The sequence below is a fragment of the Anser brachyrhynchus genome (assembly GCF_964034855.1).
Source record: "Anser brachyrhynchus genome assembly, chromosome: 3".
Classification (NCBI taxonomy): Eukaryota; Metazoa; Chordata; class Aves; order Anseriformes; family Anatidae; genus Anser; species Anser brachyrhynchus.
The window spans coordinates 110077102-110098609 of NC_137696.1; the positions used below are offsets into that span (position 1 = coordinate 110077102).

Genomic DNA, 21508 nt, shown 5'->3' on the forward strand with positions numbered 1-21508 from the left:
AACAGTGGCATAGAAAGTAAGTGCTGAGTGAGGTAGCTTTTATAAACTGCTTTGAGCCTGGGATTTCACGTTAAGTATTTTTATTTAGAAAGAGAATACTTTTTGAATTAAATGGCGAAAGCTTTGAATGAATCTGCATATATAATGGATGAAATACTGGAAAGATTTGGACACGTTTTTCTAATTCTGCCCTCTTCTCCCCACCTCCCGGTTTAGGATGAGTGAAAGAGAAAAGCTGGAGATGACTTACTTCTCTTTTCAGGACTTGGGTGATAGGAGAGATGGTAGGTGGTGCTTTGCTGTCAGCCTTGCCAGGCAGTAGGATAAAATCAGTTGGAGGCTCTCCCACTGCAAGACCAGAGTGCCAGAGCTGAAGCTGCAGAGTCAGGCTGAAAAGGAAGACTAGAGGAAGAAAGGATACTTGGAGGGAAAATGTGTAACGGTATTCTGTGAAACAAAATAGCCCTTGGAAGCACTCTGTTTTCCAAAGTGCACCCCCTGAGCTTTCCAAGTGGTATTGCTGTTGTTCTGCACCTTCTCACCTGCGTACCCAGACTCAGCCTGGCTTACTGCTGCTACATCGGCAGGGAGAAGAAGAAAGACAGAGCTCCTGCCCAGCCAGCTTGCTGCTGCTGTGTCTGCACAGGGCGTTCCAGGTGTTTACCCTTGTTCACTGATGGAAAATAAATGCCAGCCTTAGGCCTGTTAAACAGTAACAGGTCACGTCCTTCTGAAAGATTTATTTTTTTATTTATGAAAAAGGAAAAGCAAAGAAAAATGCATACTTTGTTTGTTTATATCATGATATGTAGGGCACAAGTGACTTATTTGAAATTAAAATTCATACTGAAAAACAGTTGCTCCTCAAGTTGGAGATTTACAAATTGTCATATAGGGAAACTTGAATGGGCAAGGCCACTTATCTATCTTTTCTACTTTTTTTTGTTAGAATTCTTCGTCCTGTGTTTCAGCTGTACTTGTCTGTTACCCCCTCAGAACTCGTTGTATATTAGTCATGTGCAGCTGTGCTGTAAATTGGCTGAAGGATGCTCAGATTTTAATGTTAGTCAGCAAAGTCCATCTATATCTGCAATATGTGCAGCATGAGTTTCAAGAACAGCAATTTTACAAAACTCTTGCTTCTTTCTTATTGCTCCTAGAAGATTTTCTGAGACTTTTCCCTATTTTCTTATTTATTTTGCTTAATCGATTTACCTGAAAAACCTGAATATGCCATAATATTTTGAAACCCCATTAAGGTACATCGTACAAACGTCTTTGCCAGAAGGATTTGGTTAATATCACAGTGCAGTGCCACTTGATGCTGCCAAACCCAGACTTGCCCCTTGCAATTTGATAGGAAACACAACTAAACCTTAGCACCCAGAAGATTTGCATGTGGCACTGCCTTACATGGTTTCTTTGTTTCCCTAGAAACAGGATGAGAGAGGAAATGGCATGGTACTGTAAATCAGCAGAACAGGTTACGTTTGGATTACAAAGCTGAAAAGGTAGTTGGAGACTGAAAGCATAAACAAAAAGGAAATGGAAACATGAAATATACCATTGTGTACCTCTGGTACTTGTTGCCAAGACTTCAGTTTATGTTTTCTTGTTGTTGTTTTAAAGCATCACTGAAGTTGTTGAAGCTGTGAAACCATTTGCAAAGACCTCATCCTCCGAAATGCTACCTGTTAGCTGGTGTCTCACCTCTGAGTTTGTTTCCAAATCTAGCTTCCCTTTTACTTTGTGGAAACTTGTAGTTCCTACAAAAATGTAAGTGAAGCTCCATCAAATGGCTTCAAGGATGTCTTGTTTCCCTGAATTATTTGGTGGATGTTGATATGCTTTATTCTTGGTTTAACTACCTTACACCTGGGAGAGTATGCTTATCCTTTAAAGGGTAGTCCTTCCACCTGAGTCTAGCCTATTCTTGAAAAGGAATTCAATTTCTGAAAACAATTTATGCTGTAGTATTGTCCTTATTGTTTGACTTTTTGGGAGTTAGTGGTGTTCTGGTTGAACTAGCGTTTATAAATGCCTTATGACGTGTAAATAAGCTCTTAATTTTAGGCATGGTTATGTCTATTGTTCTATATAAACAATAAAAACACTAGTAGTTGACAGTTATTAGACTTGAATCACATTTCAATGAATTCTTCGGCCTCGTGCGTTATTAGATGAATGTGGAAACTGAGATCACTGAAACCATCCTGGATCTTTGCTCTGAGGTTTGGCTTTTTTAGAATCATCAAGGATCCCAGAATATAAACTTTTACCTGGTGTGCTGGAAAGGAGCCGCATATTTGTCATTCTCAGTGACTCTTTTTTTGTGGTGGCATATTGTCCTTGTTCACAGTTGGTGTCTGCTTAATTCTTTTGTTCAGATTCAGTTTTCTATGGCTACAAAATGGCATGTTGACAGTAAATAAGAGTATAGATTTTTTTTTTTTAAGAAAATAGAACATTCTGGACTTGAGTCTTTCTTCAGGCAAATGAAGATTTTCAGAATATTTATTTCAAAGGAGAGGAGCTTTCCTCAGAACATCCCTTTCCTGGAGAACTTGATGTGCCAAGAAGGAGCGTAACGTTGGCTGGGTGTGCTGGCTGCTGAAATGCTGCAAGGGGTTGGCTCTGCCGGGCCTGCCGGTGATGTGAGAGAGTAACGGGGCTTTGTGAACGGCCTTTCAAAACGTTTCCCTGTGGGAACGCTGTGGGATTAATGGGATTAATTCTAGTTTTCCCTTGCTGCTCGAGGTATAAGAGGAGATAGTTTCTCATTCTTGAGAAGTGCAGAACGCGGTGCTGACTGGACGTCCTCAGACCAGCTAGGATGTTTCCCCGTAAACTATTAGGGCAATGTTAACATCAGGTTAAGAGAGCACTTGAGACACGTCATCTCTTTAGAGAGAGAACTGAGAGACTCTTGACTGCCCAAGAGGAGGTGTGACAGTGCGTGTGTTATTTGGGCCTCTCGTCCGCTTCCTGTATTCCTGTGTGGTGCTTCCTCTCGTCCAAAAGCAGGATAGCATTTCCTCAGGAAGCCCTCTTCAGAATTTTCTGCTTCTAAGCGGTACGAGTGACAAAAGAACTCTCCAAAAAGTGAATGCCCTCACGTATTTTGTTCTATTAGTATCTTTTTTCCATATCAGGCTGGGCTAACTGGGTGATAAAATTATGCTACTCTTTAGTAATAACACGAAGAATAATTATAACAAATGCTGTAGGGGAGTTCCGCTTCATTGTGGGCATTGGCCATTCATTTATATTCTCCAGGAGAACCTTTTTTATTCAGAGCTCTTGGAAAATGTTCGTGGAAACTTTTAGGGAATTAGGACAGCTGGTCTTAGCAGACTTCTGGAGTCTGCAACGCAGCCGGCTGGCCGGCATTCCCGGTGCCAACTGGCTCAGTAGCAAGTAGAGATGGCAACTGTGATTTTGGCTTAAGAAACCCTGCATATATAGAAGATGACTTGATGACAGGCAAGACTCAATAAATCTGGTGACATAATTGAACTCTGTTAACCAGTGTTTGGTCAGCTGGGATTAAGCATGAATTTTAATTGAAAATGTAGGAGGATTACTTTGTAGACGGATTTTTTTTTCTTCAATGCAAGAACCTAGTCTCTTCCTCTCATTTAGGATCTTCTCTTAGATTATGTCAGGAAATTATTTTAACAGATGATTGAATTAGATTTCAGCTACTGCATGTCATTGCTGATCTTTAGTCATTGTCAAATTTCAAATGAAATGGCATCTGGAAGTAAGTCGTACGCAAAGCTGCAAGAGTTTGGCTCTGCATCTGTCAGTAGACTTTGCAAATAATCAGATTTCCTGATAGGCTTTGAATTTCGCACTTCACTGACTGAATATTTGCCTTGTAGTACAAAAATAGAGAAGGAGAAAAAAGAGCATGCTAAGCTTCACGGGATGATCCGTACAGAAATAAGTGGAGCTGAAATTGCAGAAGAGATGGAGAAAGAGAGAAGGTTCTTCCAGTTACAGATGTGTGAGGTAAGATTCAACATGAAATCGGTATTACTCTGCTAATCTGTCTTAGGAACATTTTGAAAAACATAGTTGTTTTATGGCAAATGCGATGTTAAAAGGAAGTAGCAAGATATTAGTGGAGTCATATTGCTAAATTACATTTTTTCTGTCCTGATGTGCTAACTTTGCAGGGAATTTTCTAATTTTGCTTGCAAGTAAATTGCAGAATAAACAATGCAAAGCTCAATTAAACGCTAAGAGATGATAATAAATAAGCCTTTACACTCCTACTTCACTCTAAGTTATTTTAAGCCCTAGATCATTCTCTGCATTGTTCCCTGCACCGCCAGCTGTTGCGGTATTATGTGAGGAAAGACACGAGTTTAGTACACTATTGGCTGGTACTGAAAAAAAGTGCTAAGGATGGAATCCAGTTGTCTTTCAAGATGTTTTAAAATGCTGCCACTTTGAAATCTTCGAAATCTCTGAAATTACCTTAAATCTGAAATAGCAGGGGCATATCCTGGGGCACGTCATATTTCCTGATTTTCAGAAAAAAGAAGTTTATACTTGGTTAACTCTGAGTAATAATAAAAGGGAACTTGGTTTTGTTTTAGCTAGTAAATCAGAAGTGTAATGTGTTGGGAGTTGTATCATAAATAAAAGCTAGCTCTCCATAAATCATGAAAGTTAATCCAATACCAGATGCTTAGAACTCCGCTTTGTACTAGCAGGAGTCAGAGTTGATTCTTCTGCCTAAATGTTGTCTAGTGTGCATACATTTAGGCCAGTCGTCTGTTCATCAGAACCAGCTTGACAAGCCACCTCATTGAAAGCTGGCACTTAGATACAGCTTTATTTTATTTGTTTTAAAATATCTGGGGTGAAATAGTTATCCCATGTGGGTAAGCGAAAAACGGATGTGTTAGAGCATGTTCACCCCTTTGCCTGTAGGTCACTATCTGTGCAGGAGTTAATATTTGCCCACATTTAATGGGCAGTTAAGCAAACCTGTAAATACCTGGCAATCTTACTTCTGCTTGCATGGCCATCATCTTTTGTGCTATGGCATTCAGGGGAGGAGCTGCCACTTAATATGGAATTTGTTCATGCGTAATGCAATCTAATTATACTTTTTTTGTAGCTCAGTGCTAAGATTTTTTTAAATATCATGCTAAACTGTAATTTTCTGTTACTACTGTGTGTAAGGAACTGGCAGAGAAAATGTTCAAATCAAAAAGCAGATTTAAAAAGATGGTTAAACTAATCCCTCTTTTTTTTTTTTTTTTTTGAATAAACTGCTTTCTTGCTTAATGACATCTGTTTGGCAATGGATTTAACAGCCAATGAGATGCATATCTTGATGGGCTGCTAGGTTTCAGAACAGGTTCCTAAGTTCACGGCACAAACTTTTATGCTTCCTTTAGTAGAGGCTTCCACTAGGAGTCATGAAGGATGGGGTAACAATTTGAACTAACCATAGTGAAGTATCCCCACAAGGTATCAAAAAGCAGCAGTGGCAACTCTTGCTTTTGTGTGATTAACCCATGAAGCCACAGTTTGGTATATTCTTTTCAGGCCTTCTAAATCTGGAACTGTTAAAGCTTGTTGAAATACAACTGAAAATAAAATGTTAAATAATACTGTGGTAGTAATCATTAATTTCTTTTGTGAATTACTGTTTTAACAGTACCTGCTGAAAGTCAATGAAATCAAGATTAAAAAAGGAGTGGACTTACTTCAGAACTTGATCAAATATTTTCATGCTCAGTGCAAGTATGTTTTAGTTTTCTTTACACCTACACAATAATTGGAACGATATTTTGCTTTAAACTTTTGACATAATTGTAATACTTTTCTGGATTTTAAAACATAAATCTATAAATAAGTAAAGATTAAATTGGTCTCATTAAATCTTTTTACAAGTTGCTTTTGTCAAACAGATCAGTAATTGAGTTTCTTACAATATTCCAAAGCATATAATGTGTTTTAGTTAGTACTGTAGAATATATTTGCTTGTTCCAAAGGAGTGCCACACAATAATTTGGCATGTTTCGTAAACTACTGCTGAAAAAGAATCATAGAATCATAGAATATCCTGAGTTGGAAGGGACCCTTAAGGATCATCAAGTCCAACTCTTGATACCGCACAGGTCTACCCAAAAGAGCTATTAGTTTGGTCAGTTAGTTAGCGGTGTATTAGTTTTGACATTGGCTGTTGTTTTTTTTTTTTTTAACCTGTGTATCTGGCAATGATCTAAATTAATTCTGTGCTCAAAGAAAATAAATTGCATAAGCAGTGGGATCAAACTGTATTTAGAAATCTCACTTTTTCTTTCAAATTAATTGGGGGACTCAGTATTAAAACACAAAGAATGATGTTCCTTTTTATGGTAATCTTACAGATCAATAATATAGCAATAAAGCCATAGCTATAAACTTGAAAGAGCTTCTGTCAGCCTGTTAAAAACAGTGAATTTTTATCTTAAAAGACCAGTCTGAATAAATGTAGTTTTTTATATGTGTAACTATGTTGCTTTAAAATCGGTTTCACTCCTACTTTGTTACTCATTTCCTGTCCATTTAATAAAATTTCCACAACATAAATGCTGTGTTGTGTTGTCACTTTCATGTCTTCTTCCCAGAGTGAAAGTATTTCTTTCACTAACGTGGCAGCAATTTTTTAATCATATGTGTATACCTGAGGTTTCTTTGAATGTATTTTTAAAATCTTACCTATTTTGAAGAGCTGCAATATTCTCTATTGGAATAGAGAACATTACCGTGCCAATACACTAATACATATTATACAGTATGATGTAGCATATTCAGTTTGCAGGTAGGCTGTAAATAATGCTTGGGAAGCAGAGAGGCTTTCCTTTAGAGGGAAGATTTCATCAGGTGTGAAATGATTGGGCTCCAAGAAGTCACAATTATTTTATACCTGCTAGAGCTTTTACTGTTCTACAATGAATCTTGCTTGTTCTGGGCCATCAGAAAAAATGGGATTAGAACCAGTATTTGTTGTGAGAATAAAGAAAAATTATGTGGCAGTGGGTTGTGTCAGTACTGAATCTACTCCGGGATTTTGCATGTTAGAATAAGCTATGATGGAAATAAAGATGTGAATTAGTTAAAGATGAATAAAAAATAAATTTTTAAGGTTTTGAAGCTTACGGCATGGCATAATTTGTATGTCTTCTCTTGGCAACTTTTTAAATAGAAAATACAAAGTAAGGTTTAATAAGTCTGCTTTTTTTTTTTTTAAAGTTTCTTTCAGGATGGGTTAAAAGCAGTTGAAAGTCTTAAGCCTTCAATTGAGACACTGTCGACAGATCTTTATACAGTGAGTTAGCAACCTTTCACTTTCTTTGTGCTTAGTTTTTTACAGTAGAGCTGTGAACGTTTTTGTTCAAGTTGCTTGACTGGTTTAGTATCATTTTAAGGTTTTGAGGAGATTTTTGAGTAAAATTTTGTTTTAATATCGTGTCCAGGAGCTTTAGATCCAGTTCAGAACCCCCCTGTGTAAAATGTCAGGAAAAGAGCCTCTACCATAAAATGTTTGCAGACTAAGTGAAAAACAACATATGGTTTCAAATTGAACACAAGGAAACAAGAACAGTGTGAGGCAATATTGAATTCTTAACCCAGCAACATCCTAGCCATTATCGAGTTTTCTGAAGATAAAAAGGAAAATAAATTTATCATGGTATCTTTTCTCTTTGTGTTTTCATTCTTGCTGAACACTTCTCAGAAAAATGAACCAATTAAGTAGCAAGTTTGGAAGAACTGTGTTGAAAAAGAAACAATAATGCTATTTTTAACCTGTGTTTTTCTTCATTCAAGATTAAACAAGCACAAGATGAGGAAAGAAGACAATTAACACAGCTTAGAGATATATTAAAATCAGCACTCCAGGTTGATCAGAAAGAGGTGAGCATACAAGGTGATTTGGTGTTGGAATGTCCATTATAATTTCTTCCAATCTAGTGTTAATTTTTGAAATAGAATTATTTTAACTTTCATCAGCCACATACCTTTTTTTGTTTCTTCATCTTTGCTTTGATGCTGATGGTGAATGTTTCTGAAGGTGTGTTTTTTGAAGAGATTCTCACTAAAATGTATGAGACATTAATTTATTTTTGCTACTGCTGTTGCAAAACACTTAAGTTGATGCACTGTCTGTGAGCTGACTGCAAGGAGTGTCTGTGGGGATCAAACTGAGGATGGAAGAACTTTGGCAGTAACAAGGAGACCCAATTAATATAATCTTGTCTCACAGAACTATTCTGTGTTGTATAAAGATTATGTAAAACTGAACTCCAAATCCCAAAACACTTCTGTCACTATCTGCAAAAAGTACAATGAAGCTTGCTGTTCTGCTGCAAAGATGCCAGTTTTCGAAGGTGCAAAAGATGGGTCAGTTCAGCAACCTAACAAATTATTTTTTGAGCTTCAGTTGTTATTGCTGTTAGATTTAAAGCATTCTGGAGTAATTTTATTTGGCAAGCTCTGATCTGGAGCCAAGCATCTTTTGTATAATCTAATCCTAAACATTAGGGCTACTTTTGTTTCAGATTGCTAGTGCTTCCTCTTCATAGAAATAAAATCCAGCCAGCTTCCTTTGTGTGGCTGCTGGGCTGTGAGTAAGTGATGAATGAACCCCTCCCTTTTCAGATTCTCGTTCTGAGAGGCGTTACAAAGAAATGGTTTAGTCTGTAGACCTCGGACTTCCTTGATCTTTCTCAGTCTTGCTTTCATCTTCTCGTGAAGTTTATGCTGGCTCATAGCTTTAATAGGTGGCAGGCTTGCTGATAGGCATTAAATGCTCTTCACATCGAGGTGCTGTTTGTTGCCACGTGAAGTTTGTGGTAATGATCATTGTGTACAAAGTCCTATTCAGTCTACAGACACTTTCTTAGGTTCTGCCTGGTGTTTAGGACTTACTGAGGTGTGTATTTGCTAAATAAAACTTTCAAAATGGAACTTTGTGGAGTGAAAGACTAGTGATTCTAACAGAAATGGTGAGTACTTGGGATTCACCATTGACTGCCTACTCTCATCAAGGAATCTTTGCTGTTAAGGGCATGTTAGCAGGCTTCCTGTTCTGTTCAGGTCTTCGTTCAAGAGAGGTAACAGAAGCAGTTGGTTTTTATGATTGCTGGGAAAGTTGTTCCTCTGTGTTCACCTGTTTATCAGAGATACTGATATTAACTTATAAGGAAGGCACGGTGAGCACACATCTTTTCACAGGCTGAAAAATTCAATGGTATGCATGGATTTTTTACTTGTACTGGTTTTGTTGCATGTAAAAATAGAAGTATTGAAAATGCTTTATTCTATATTCATTATATATCAATTCTGCAAATACAGCTATAGATACTACCTGCAGAGCATGAGAAGTAATATAATTATTAAAGTTGTTTGAAAACATCAATTAATCAGTGGGATGCCAAACAATCCTGTTATAACTTGCTGTACAATCCACCAGTATTATTCTTGTTGCACTGTAATTTCCTTTACTATAACTGTTTTCTTTTTCCTTCCTGAAACGCATTTACATTTTGTGACCGAAGTCTAGGAGAGTAAGTGTTGCTATGTTTTAATGAAAATAGTTGGCATGCTTTCTTTCCATTCAGATTTCAAGAAACTGGATTTGTCCTCTGAGCTTTTTTCAGCTGGTGTGAGACGAGTGGTTCTTTTTTCCTCCTCTTGTGTTTGTTGTAATACCTACCCCCACAAAAAAAAAGGGGGGGGGGAGGGGGTCGAGGAAAGTTGTCAGATTGATCTTGAGAAAGGAAATTACAGTAGGTCAAATTAGTAATTTCCTATTTTCTCTCTCCTGGGAATTAAATCCAGTTGCTTGATTTGATGTTCTTGCAAGATTTTAAAGATGTGTCTATTTTTAACCATTTAATACATGAAGTCCATTTTAATAGAACATTGCTGAACATTTCTGTTGTTTAAAAAAAAAAAAGACATGAATATTCAGAGTCAACCTTTTTTGTTGTGTCTGAATACATTGTCTTTTCCTGCACTGAACTTCCTCAAACCTGATTTGTACTGAAACTTCTTTTTTTTTAAAGGTCTTTGTGTGTCCATCTTGGTAAAAAGTTAGAATTGAAGGTAGCCTCAGAGTAGTGTTCAGATCTCCTTCTGCTTCCTGTACCTCTTTGGTAGAACCTGCAATTTCTTTAGGCCACTGCAAAGTAGGATAAACTTTGTCTTAACAAAACGTTTGGTAGCTATGCTGTAGGAGAGGCTGCCTGCAGGAGATTCTGGCAGATGCATCTGCTGGAAACTCTGTGGCACTGTGATAGATAAGGGGTGGGTCTCTGAAAAATCCTCCTGGCGATGATACTGCAAATTCGAGAACCTCAGGCTCTTGGAAAGCTGTAAGGACTTTTTGGCAGCTTTATGCACAGAAGGGATCCAGGCAGTCTGAGTGCCTGCTACATGGGAGCTGTGAAACAGCTAGCCAAAATTTTCAGTGCATAAGTTAAAGTACCTCGCATGGAAAGCTCTGTTGTGTTCAAATAGTGGGGTTGATAGCCAGGTTTTTAGGCTCTCTCTTGCCTTACAGGATACTGTTGTCACATTTCTTGAATTTTTAGTAGTGTTAATTCAGCTTGATTTAGAAGTCTTTATAAGAATTTGAAAGAAATCACCAACCTGTTTCTAGTCAGAGAAGTGATTCACTATAAACATGCTTCAATGAAATGACTCACCTTTTTCTGTACGCCTATCTGCATTTCAAAGCTGATAAAGTGGACAAAGTTCAGCTTCTTAGGCTCGTGTACTTCAGTCTGTTCTGATCTTAGTATGTTTGAGAGAGATTTAAAACGGCAATACTGTGCTAGGTATAGCTAGGTATATCCTGTGTCCTGCGGTGATCCATTTCCCTGTAGGTAATGTACATTGTTCCTGTTCCGCTGGATCTGCCCCTGTTATTTGCGATTTGACCTCCTGTTACGTGGAATTTGCAAACCAGAAATAGGGGAGCCCACATATGGAAAAGGCGTGCTGAAATTGCCTGGAAGGATGTGAATTGTTAGGGTGATTTGTCATATGGCATCGCATCTTTTAGGAGCTAGACCAAAACTGTGAACTGGCTTGACAAAGACTGTGGAAAAGCATCATCTGGAAATCAATCACACAGGACACTATAGGACACTATAGATTTGGGCACGGCCCGAACCAGGGATTTGAAACTGGAAAGTCTCCTGGTCTTGTCCTTAGCTCCTTGTCATGAAATAATATTAAATTTTTTAAAGATACCGTCCGTAGCAATGAATGTGTGGAAATGCACGTCATCTGCAGCAGCTTCCTCCCTAGCTGAAATCGGGCAGGAAGCTTGTATTGCTGGCTCGCCAGTTTGGCCAAACATAGCAACTGAGAGTAAACAGCAGCTGAAGGAAGGTAGCTGAAATGCAGCAGAAAATAGGCCACAAAAAGTAGCAGCACCGTCTTAACTAATGGGAATTCTGCTCTGGGCAGGTGTTGGAGGTCATCTGAAACCTCGGCGTAATTGAGGATGTGGAGAACGGAGATTAATTTCCTGTAAGACCTCTAATCTTTTTGGGAATGGAGTTCTGTTACTGAAGCAACACAGTAATGGGAGGCGGAGATTAAGGCAGTGGTAGGACATAACAGGCAGTGTCAGATCAGATTTTCTCCAGAAGTCAGTAAAAGTACGCAAGCAGGGATTGTTCTGCAGCCTGCCTTCAGCTCAGCTCACCGCTGAGGCTGAGCCTGATGTCCTGCAGCTGTGGAGTTGTAAGTGCACCAAACAGGGCTCGTTAGGTGGTGGCTCTGTCCCTACCGCATTTCTGACCTGTCACACCTTGCCATTACTGCTGATCTTGAGCAACTTTGGCTGCAGCAGGAGCTGGGACAACAAGAATGTGCTGCTGGAGCTCAAAAAGGTGCAGCACTACATCTGAGCTGGCGCTCCTGGGGAAAAGCACGGTCCAAGCTTGTTCTTAGTTTTAGTTGTTTGCTTTTTTCCTCACTTACATCCAGAGATAAGCCTTATATCTAGGCTAATGAAGTGTATGAATCAAATTGTAATTAGAGAGAAATCTTCTAAACTCATACTTTTTGTATTTATATATATTTTACCTTATCATGTGTACACTCTGGAATCCCAAACTGATGTATCTTGTGACCGTATTCGTAGCATATCTGAGACGTACTGACTCATCTTTTTACAAAAGAGGATTTTTGTCAAATTACTACATTTATATCATAATAGCACTTAAGTGTTTGTCTAGAGTAGCTCAGATAGTCAGTTAAGTGAGCTGCTTTCTTTGTGGTATTTTTTCTACTATACTTGTATTTTCTGCCACCTATAACTAAGGTGTATTACATCCATATGGAAAAAAAATAAATTTTATAAACATTGGTCGCCGTTAGTGTATGCATTGAAAAGTTCATCCCATCGTGCTGCTGCTGCTAAGACAGCATGACCCGTCGGATTCCTTACTGTGAGGTTCTTATTTTTTAAGGAGTTGGACTCTTGCAGCAGTGAGCCCTGCATCTGGGTAGTACTGATAGCAGTGACAGTAGTTTAGTTTAATCCTTGTCACTTTCTGTCACAGCATTCTATTTTGTTCAAGATAATTTGGTTTGATTTAAGTTATTCTTCTTACGGAAATAATTTAATTTTTTTCTACTAAATCCTGAGTGCTTCCTCAACCATGCTTCTAGTAAGTCTCTCTTGCTCTTCAAAACAAATAGCTCAGCTCAGTTTCCACAAGGAAAACCACTTTCAATTTATTTGTGTTTATTATTATTATTTAACAATGGAAGTGTGCACTAGGAATTACAGGTAATAACAATTTTTAGTGTTTATACACAGCAACGTTTATACGAGTTGGAAAGCCAGCTGCTCACTTACTGTTCAGATTAAATATATATATAAAGGCAGTAGCAAAGCTAAATGAAAGCAAGGGGATTTTGGCAGGTGCTAGTGAACACTAGAACACTACTACTTAAGTTTTTTTTTTTGTTTTTTTTTTTGCCATCTGAAAAATAAATGGATTTTGTTCTCCTCACCGAGGAGGAAAAATGTGCTTCATTTGGCCTGTAGGATTAGAGCAGGAGGAAGGGCTCTGAAACTCATTAGTAATAGAGAGATTTTGGTTGAAAATGTGGAATGCATTACAAATTGCTCTTCTTTATGTTTCAGGATTCTCAGATTCGTCAGAGTACAGCTTACAGTTTACATCAGCCTCAGGGAAACAAGGAACATGGCACTGAACGAAATGGTAGCCTGTACAAGAAAAGTGATGGGTAAGTACTGCTGGACTCCACTGGGGGAAAAAAAAAAAAAAAGGTCTTAAGAGCAAAATGATGTAATAATACTATAAAAACTGAGTCGCTTTTTTTTTTCCCTTTAAACCAGAATCAGAAAAGTGTGGCAGAAAAGGAAGTGCTCAGTTAAAAATGGTTTTCTTACAATTTCCCATGGTACAGTAAGTATTTGTTTACAGTATTTTATGTACATGGTTGCTAATACAAAAAAGAAAAACTATGCTGGTCTATATTTGTAATTTGGAATTAGCTACATTCCTGATGCAGTGCTTTCAATGTGATGGGTACATATTTTTAAGGCAATCTTTCAGAAATATATCAAGACGTACACAGTATCTAAAAATACAACTGTTTTAATGCTAATGATGCTAATGGGAAAAAAATGCTTTTTTAAGGGCTCATTTTGTTCATATAAGCTGTTCATATTTTACCAGACTATCTAAAAATACGAATTCTAACTCCAGCATTATGGAAAGATACGGTTGGGCGTTAAGCCATCTTTTACATACGGTTGAAACAGCTTTATATTTAGAAGACAATCTGAAAGAATACTGAATCTCATTTCTCCCCCAGACTTGTTTCTCTATGATAATGTGTAAGAAGGTAACTTTCCTGGAGAGCAGATGTTGGAGAAAATTAACTTTGAAGGCAAATTCTACCAGAAAGATGAGAGGGCATTAGAAGCCCCTCTTTCTTTGATACCAGTATTTGCAACATGTTAACAAACTTGTAATACTTTCTACTTTAATTTTGAAAATTTTATACTTTCATAATTTATACTTGCATAGTTTTTATTCTTGGCTTTGAACTCAGCTCTTCTCCCTTTCCATTAACCTTCGTCTTTTTATGTTGCACTCTCAAAACTTTAAGTTTCTTAAGGCAAAAATCAACTCAGTGACAGTATTTCCCATTCTTTGTCCAATAAACAGGCCCGTTTCTTGCTCCTCTTATGAACCCTTCTGTTCTTCGTCCTGTTATGCGTGTTGCTATAACTACAAGTTGACCCTGGCAGCAAAAATGAATCAATCTCTCATTTGTGCATCTAGCCACAAGCTGTTGCTTTCTGAATTGACAACCAGGAACTAAAGAGGAATGCAAAAACAGGCCTGCAAAGTAGAGTCATTATAACTTTGGGACTGTCCACCAGTTTATCCCCGTTTGAGTGTGTATGAGTGCGTCTTTGTCAGAGAAGAGTCTATTGGTATTTCTATACCCAAGTCTCCATGTGCTGCAAATGGACTTGGCACTGGACTTGCTGTAGTGGGACCAGGAGGAGTGGAGCGAGGGCAGCTCAGAGCTGGCAGAGGTTACAACATCCACTTGTGGAGCAGAATTTTAATCCAAGTGCACTTACTGAGTTCTGTCAAGATACTGTTCTGTTCTTTTTATAAGTTGTCTACCAGATGGTCAGACACTTTTAGAAGCAGATTGGTGGAACTGTAGCTGGAAATCAGTTGCTTAAGGTAGATACATAAATGCGGGTTTAGCTCTGTAGGTTTCACTAGTTTGGTCTTGATCTTTTTGTAATAAAAAATTAAGGGAATACCATCTCATTTTAAAATTTACTTCAATTTTTACTCATTTGCTTAGTTACTCCTTATATATTGGTGGCAGTTTTGTGCAAAAATCAATGCTTATTTCATAGACATTGAAAAGGGTAGAGACAATTTCTATTTCTTAAGGATTTTTTGAGTATCCTCTGAGATTTTTGAAGCAATAGCATTGATTTCCAGGCATTGTCAGGGCTGATATTTCTTGATCTCTAAAATATGACGTATCATTATCTTTTCCCAGCTGTTCATCAAAATGAACCATCTCTCAGAAATTCAGTTGTCGGTTTTGTTTGCATTATTAAATACAAATTGTAAGTGCATTTCCTTTAAAGGCTACCTTTTCTTCATGGACGTCTGTTCTTTGGTCTTGTAACCTCTCAGATTTTTATGAAGGACTGGGATTCTTTGGCTAATTTCTAGAACGGCCATCTTCAGGCAGTTCCAGATGCTGCATTCTGACTTCAATTTCCCTGCCAAGTGCTCTTCTGATACAGACAGGGAGAATATGATTTGTTCTCACCTCACTGTAATGCTGAACATGTCTATATCAGCATCTGTGCAGAAGCTAGATTTTGAGACATCTAAAAGCTTCAAAGCAATTAGCATTCATGGAGCAATGCACAAGATAAAAATTGACTGAAAAATAGACACTGCTCCTTTGTGTAATTATTAGCAATTGGAAAATTTCTGACATCTACCTGACTGCAATTTAACATGTGGTTGAAGAAAAACAAGGTAGAAGCCAATTGAACAATATAAATGGGAATTCATACGTGGTTTCTGAATCAAGGAAAAACTTACATTTGAAGAACCTCAGATTTCTCAAAGTTGATTTGATTTTCAAGAGCTTAAATGATATTTGCAGGTTGTCTGCAAAAAAAAAAAAAAAAGAAATATGAGAATGTTATTATCAAGGAATCTTTTTTGGTTGTTCTTTACTTCTGGAAACTTTAATCTACCGTTATGATTAATGGGACAATCTGAGCACAGAAGAGTCAGATTTAATCTATTGATTCTTAGTAAATCACTGTGGTATCTGGAAAAAATGTGCGATGCAAACAGCCAGCCAGCCCATTGAGTAAGTGGACACATTTGCCCATGCCTTTTGTGAAAATCAGCTCTGTATCACGGAACTCCTCAGGATGGTGTCAGAAGCCAAACTTTGTGATTCCTGCATGTGCTACTTGTTGGATGTAACGCAGGATGCATTATAAGTCGTTTTGGTGGATGGAAGGTGACAGTTTTTCCAGGAGGGAACATGAATTCATGCTGAGGTCTGTGTGCATGAGGGGTGGCAGCACATCTTTTCCGGGCATTGGTGTGTTAATGTGGATGTCCAAAAATTTGGTAGTAGTGTAAACTTTATTTATTCAGTTTATTCATTTATTTATTTACTCAGTTCCTCCCCCGAGGAACATCTGCCATGGGATGGAAACGTGTTGTTCACCAAGTAGTGGGCATGGGGACACTGTTATTTGGCTGCAGGGTAGAAGGATGAATGCGATGATAACAGCCAAAAGTTAAGATGTTGGTTTTATTTTTTCTTTCTTTCTTTCTTTCTTTGTGGATATTTTTAATTTTTTTTTTTAATACAGTTGTTAATGCTGATCCTCTTAGAGGGTTAAGGAGGTTCTCAGTTAAAAAGCTTTGAAATATGGCTGCATTCCAAAATTGTCACATTGGCCCAGGATGTGTTTTAAGTTGTTGCAGTCATTTCCGTTGGTTCTGAAATCCTGATACAGAATTGTTGTACTGCACTCTGCTATTCAGAGAGAAGTCTCTGTGTATTGGTCCTCTCTGAAACAATTTGATGGGTCCACTTACAGCTTCATATTTCAGGAGATACAGAAAACGAGTTAGGTCCTGTATAAACTTCAGCTCCAAAGTCCTGGGGACTTTTCTGTAGTTTCCAGCAAGTGGATTCTTTCTTATCCAGAATTTATTTACATTTTTACATTCTCATACAATCTGTGAGAAAGATACATGCTAGCTGCCCAGTGGCTTCTTTAACACATTTTGATTTTTTTGCTTTATCTTGTATTTTCATTATAGGCAGCTTCTGGACACTTCTTGGACAACAAACACATTAAAAATTTAAACACTGGAAACTGTATTGCTATGACTATTAAGTATATTTAAACATAACCAAGAAAATAGGCCCAAGTTGGCATTTTCAAGATGTTTTCTCGCATACTTCTAGTTTCAGAGAGCTCTTGCTGTTTGTAGGCTAAAAGAATGAAAACTGTGTGCCCTTTTACTGCTAAATGGAATGTCTGGAATTCAAAAAGCTACTTACTAGGCAGAGAATACAATGTGGTTGTCAATTAATTGTCATCTTACTGCTCCCAAAACCTCTCATGGGTACAATTTGGTTGACACAGTCCAGCAAATGGCCTGCAGGTTTGTTGTTTCAAAGCATGAATGACTTTGTCTGCTGGTTATGTTGGGCAAAGCATGAGCATGTTGTTTTTCAAGGACGCTGTGACATTAAAAAAAATATATATGTGATTGTTTTCCTTATGTTCCTCCATGGTTTTGGTCTTTTCCTGGTCTTCCAATATAATGATGTTGTTATCCTTTTTTTGCCAGCTACATCATTTTATCAGATTGCTTTTAGGAAATCTGTACGCTTCAGACTTGTTCTCCCTTCTTTTTGAATGAAATGTTTTCATCCATAAATTTAGAAGAGATTAAGAAGATCTACATTTCTTGTGATTCATTGCAAGTTACTTAACATTATGCGACAGTTCAGCTTCATTTGACAATTCTTGTTCTTAAATAATTAAATCTTGTTTTAGCAGCTTGATAGATTAAAAAGGTTAGAACACAACATTAAGCATGGTAATGTGTTTATGTATATTTTGATCTTTACGACAGTAATTTCTTAATTCCTAATCCCTCAAGTCAAGGTTGCAAACATAACGTCTTTCTAGGTCCTACCCCAGATCTGTAGACAGGCAACTTAAGAGAAAGAAGAGATTAGTTGCAGAATTGCTGTTTGAAAAGTCTTCGTAGCCTTTATGAGATAATTTCAAAATGAAATTTGCTTATTCATTTTGCTGTTAGTAAAACATTGCCACTTTTTATTCAGTAAGGAACTGAAGTAGGTGGGATGAACTTGACTAGAAATCATATATCCCTAAAGAATATAACATTCTGTTTAACTACGTTTTTTGATAATGAACTGCCTCAGCTTAGTTTTGCATATGTTTGTTGCAAGACTTCTCTGTGCAAATTTCTTATTTTCCTTCAATTTGGACGGCTGGTTGGGATTAAATGTCTGCTGAGAGTCTTTCCCTTTCTTCACTGATTATTGAAAACCTAGATGAATAACTTTTTAAAACTATATGTTAGAGGGTTAAATTAAAGTAAGATGTATGTCTTTTTGTTATACCTGATTGTTTGAGATAAATATTACTGGTAAGGTGATCAAAAAAAATGACAGTTAAAGTGATATCACCTCTCCCCCCTTTCAAAATTCTAGTGTTTATCCAGTTATCAGTAAACAAAATAGCCAAATATAAGAAAACATAGTTTACAAACCAGAAGAAAGCATAAATCAAAACCTGGATACCTTAAAAGTTGAAGTAGCAGCCATTTGTCAAGTCTTTTTGGCCAGTCAGATGTTATCCCATGTTTTTGGACTGCAGGGCTCAGTCAGTATGAGTATACTAAAGCTTGTATCTTGTTTTATCTTCAAACAGGCTAACCGACCTCCCGCAAAGCTCAATCTGTTAACCTGCCAAGTGAAAACAAATCCAGAGGAGAAAAAATGTTTTGACCTCATATCACGTAGGTTTGTTGTTTACTTCTTTTTACTTGCAGTTAATATCAAAGGGGTTTGCATTATTTCTGAAGGTGTGTCAATAATCAACTTAAATATTTTAGCATTTAAAAAATGCTAAAATAAAATAAAGGCTTTATAAAATGCCTTTTCTAGGACAGTTTACCATTTCATGCATCTTAGCATAATGCAAACTAACTATATGTATTTGGAAGACTACTTTTTTATAGACCTTTGTTTACTCCAAGTACTCCTATATCATTTTTTGCCACCATACAATAGGGTAACAGTATTTTTGCTGTGACATCACTCTTCTTATGGAAAATGTCAGAGCTGATCATCTTAGTTATAACTTTGTACAGGATCAAAAGAAGGCTTGAATCACACTTTCTGTGTTTGATTTAATTGGAAAATCCTAGGGCTTATCCTGACTGTGTCTTTATCTTGATGGTGTCTTTGAGCCTGACAAGTTTGTTTTGCCTTTTTTGATTACTGTGGTTTAAGAGCTCGTTTGGAAACTTGAAACCTTTGTTACACACAGATGACCTCAAATAAGGAGTCTATATTTTAGACACTCCCCACCTTGCCATCAGCAGAACTTTAGACTTATGATTACTGAGGTTATATCTAGAATATGGAAAAATTACTATGCTCTCCCGCTGCTTGAGTAATAAAATCACAGCACTGAAGAAAGGTTTCTGTGTAACGAGCAACAAGCCACCTTGTGTAAACACAGATGAACCAACTGTACCCAGTGCAAGTGAAACTTGCTGAATAGACTTTTTGGCTGTCAACGCTCCAGAGATGAGACTAGAGGCCTTAGGAGTCAAACACCAATAAATCTTAGATTTTTCCAAGAGTTTTCTGCAAAACCAGTTTTTTAATCTGTACATGAATTATTTATTGTGCAGACGACAGGACATACCACTTTCAAGCAGAGGACGAACAGGAATGTCAAATGTGAGTTGCTTTGCTAATTTTATTTCTGATACTGGTGTCCTTCTGAGATGTTACCGTGAACTGTAGAAGTGCTGAAGCATTTAATAACAAAATATTACTGCCATTTTAGATGGACATCTGTTCTACAAAACAGCAAAGAGGAAGCTTTAAATAATGCATTCAAAGGAGATGATAACACAGGAGAAAATAATATTGTCCAGGAACTGACAAAAGAAATTATATCTGAAGTCCAGAGGATGACTGGAAATGATGTGTGTTGTGACTGTGGAGCACAAGGTGACTCTATTAAGCATATTTCTAATTGGTAAAAATTCTATGTATCTTGAGAGTGTTTAAGCTGATATTTTATGCTTTCTCTTTTACTCCTTATTTCACAAAGATTGTACACAGTAGAATATGTTAACAATTCAATTACGCTGCTTTGGTAAGATTGATTTTTTTTTTATGTGCATATTGTCAGGGGGGAGAAAAGGTATTGAGAAGCTTATTTTTCTCCTATGTATTTTGCTAATTGTAACTTTTGCTGATATAAATCAATTGAACTTACTTTATTAGCCCGCATGTTACCAAGTTTACATAATACTTGGGCAAGTAAGGCAGTAAGATACTCAAGGCATTTTCCTAATGCACCATATTTTTTAAAAACTTTTTATATTTGACTTTGAGAGTGAGCCAGGAGATGGTCTAAGACTGCACTTACTGGAAAAGAATGCATCTGCTGACTGTGTTTTGGAGCATTGGTTTTGGTTTTGTTGATCAATTCATTTCTACTTTAATCCTCTTCAAATTATTTTTAAATTCCTGCAGTTCCCTGTGTAATTTTATGTTACAGAGGCACTGCAGGAGCTAGGCTTTTTGATTTGGTGCCGTAGCTGACAATGTAGTTGAGTAGAGAACAGTAAGCAGTAGTTGAGTGAGAACTCATTGTAGTGTGGTGCTGTAGGTATGCTTCATAATTACTGCTGCTTCACATAGTCTAAAGTCTGTATTTGAAATACAAAAAAGAAAACTCTAGATGACATTATTTTAGTTTGTATTGCACCTATTACCCCGATTGATAATGTGACACCTTAATATCAGTGTTTGTAAAAAAATACAGTTCTTGAAAGTGTGGAGAAAGACAAACTAGACTATTTGAGCAGTTCCCTTTGGGGTAGATGCCCTTTACACACACACGCGAGCGTGCGCACAAATTTAAAAATCACATTTTTGCTTCTTTCACTATAAAAAAATAAATCCTGATTTGTGTTTCCCAGCAGAGACAAAGTAAGGCATAAAGACATAAATAATGAAATCTGAAATTTTACGTACAAGAATGTAATTTTTACGGAATTTAATTTATATATTGCATTTCCTAGATTGAAGCCATTACGTAAGTTAATTTTAATTCTGTGGGTACTTTTTGTTTCAGATCCTACCTGGCTTTCAACAAATTTGGGAATTCTAACTTGCATTGAATGCTCAGGAATCCATAGAGAACTTGGTGTTCACTATTCCAGAATGCAATCACTTACATTAGATGTGCTGGGAACATCTGAACTTTTGGTAATGAAATACCTTTTATTGACTTAAAAATAGTACTATAAAATACCTCCAACACAACTATATTTTTGTCACTTTATATATAGTTCCAGTCTTGAAAGTTGCCTCTTGGTAAGCCTAATTTAAGGAAGTGTAATTCCTCAAGATTATGGGAGCCTCCCAGAACATAGTGACTTGCTGTAAACTTTGCCTGATCTTAGAATTCAAATTAATAAGGCTTAATATTTTTTGTTTCCAAGGTTTTTGGTAGTGGTTGTTTTTTTGTTTTGTTTATTTTTACCCTTGGCTGTCAAACAGCTGTATTCTTTAAAAATGCCTCTTAGATTAAAAATTGAAGGAGTCCACAAATACCCCATGAAAATTG

General features: G+C 37.1%; 1 protein-coding gene across 4 annotated transcripts in view; it reads left to right on the forward strand.

Annotated features, from left to right (window-relative positions):
* ASAP2 (ArfGAP with SH3 domain, ankyrin repeat and PH domain 2) overlaps positions 1 to 21508 on the forward strand; it is an 87699-nt gene that overhangs the window by 43146 nt on the left and 23045 nt on the right. For all 4 annotated transcript variants that reach the window (XM_080585453.1, XM_080585454.1, XM_080585456.1 and 1 more), the window contains 10 exons: positions 3885 to 4014; positions 5681 to 5766; positions 7261 to 7336; positions 7837 to 7923; positions 13181 to 13284; positions 13397 to 13466; positions 18563 to 18650; positions 19554 to 19602; positions 19712 to 19878; positions 21014 to 21147. In XM_080585453.1, the coding sequence (XP_080441579.1) occupies positions 3885 to 4014; positions 5681 to 5766; positions 7261 to 7336; positions 7837 to 7923; positions 13181 to 13284; positions 13397 to 13466; positions 18563 to 18650; positions 19554 to 19602; positions 19712 to 19878; positions 21014 to 21147 (991 nt within the window). The remainder of the gene's footprint in view (positions 1 to 3884; positions 4015 to 5680; positions 5767 to 7260; positions 7337 to 7836; positions 7924 to 13180; positions 13285 to 13396; positions 13467 to 18562; positions 18651 to 19553; positions 19603 to 19711; positions 19879 to 21013; positions 21148 to 21508) is intronic.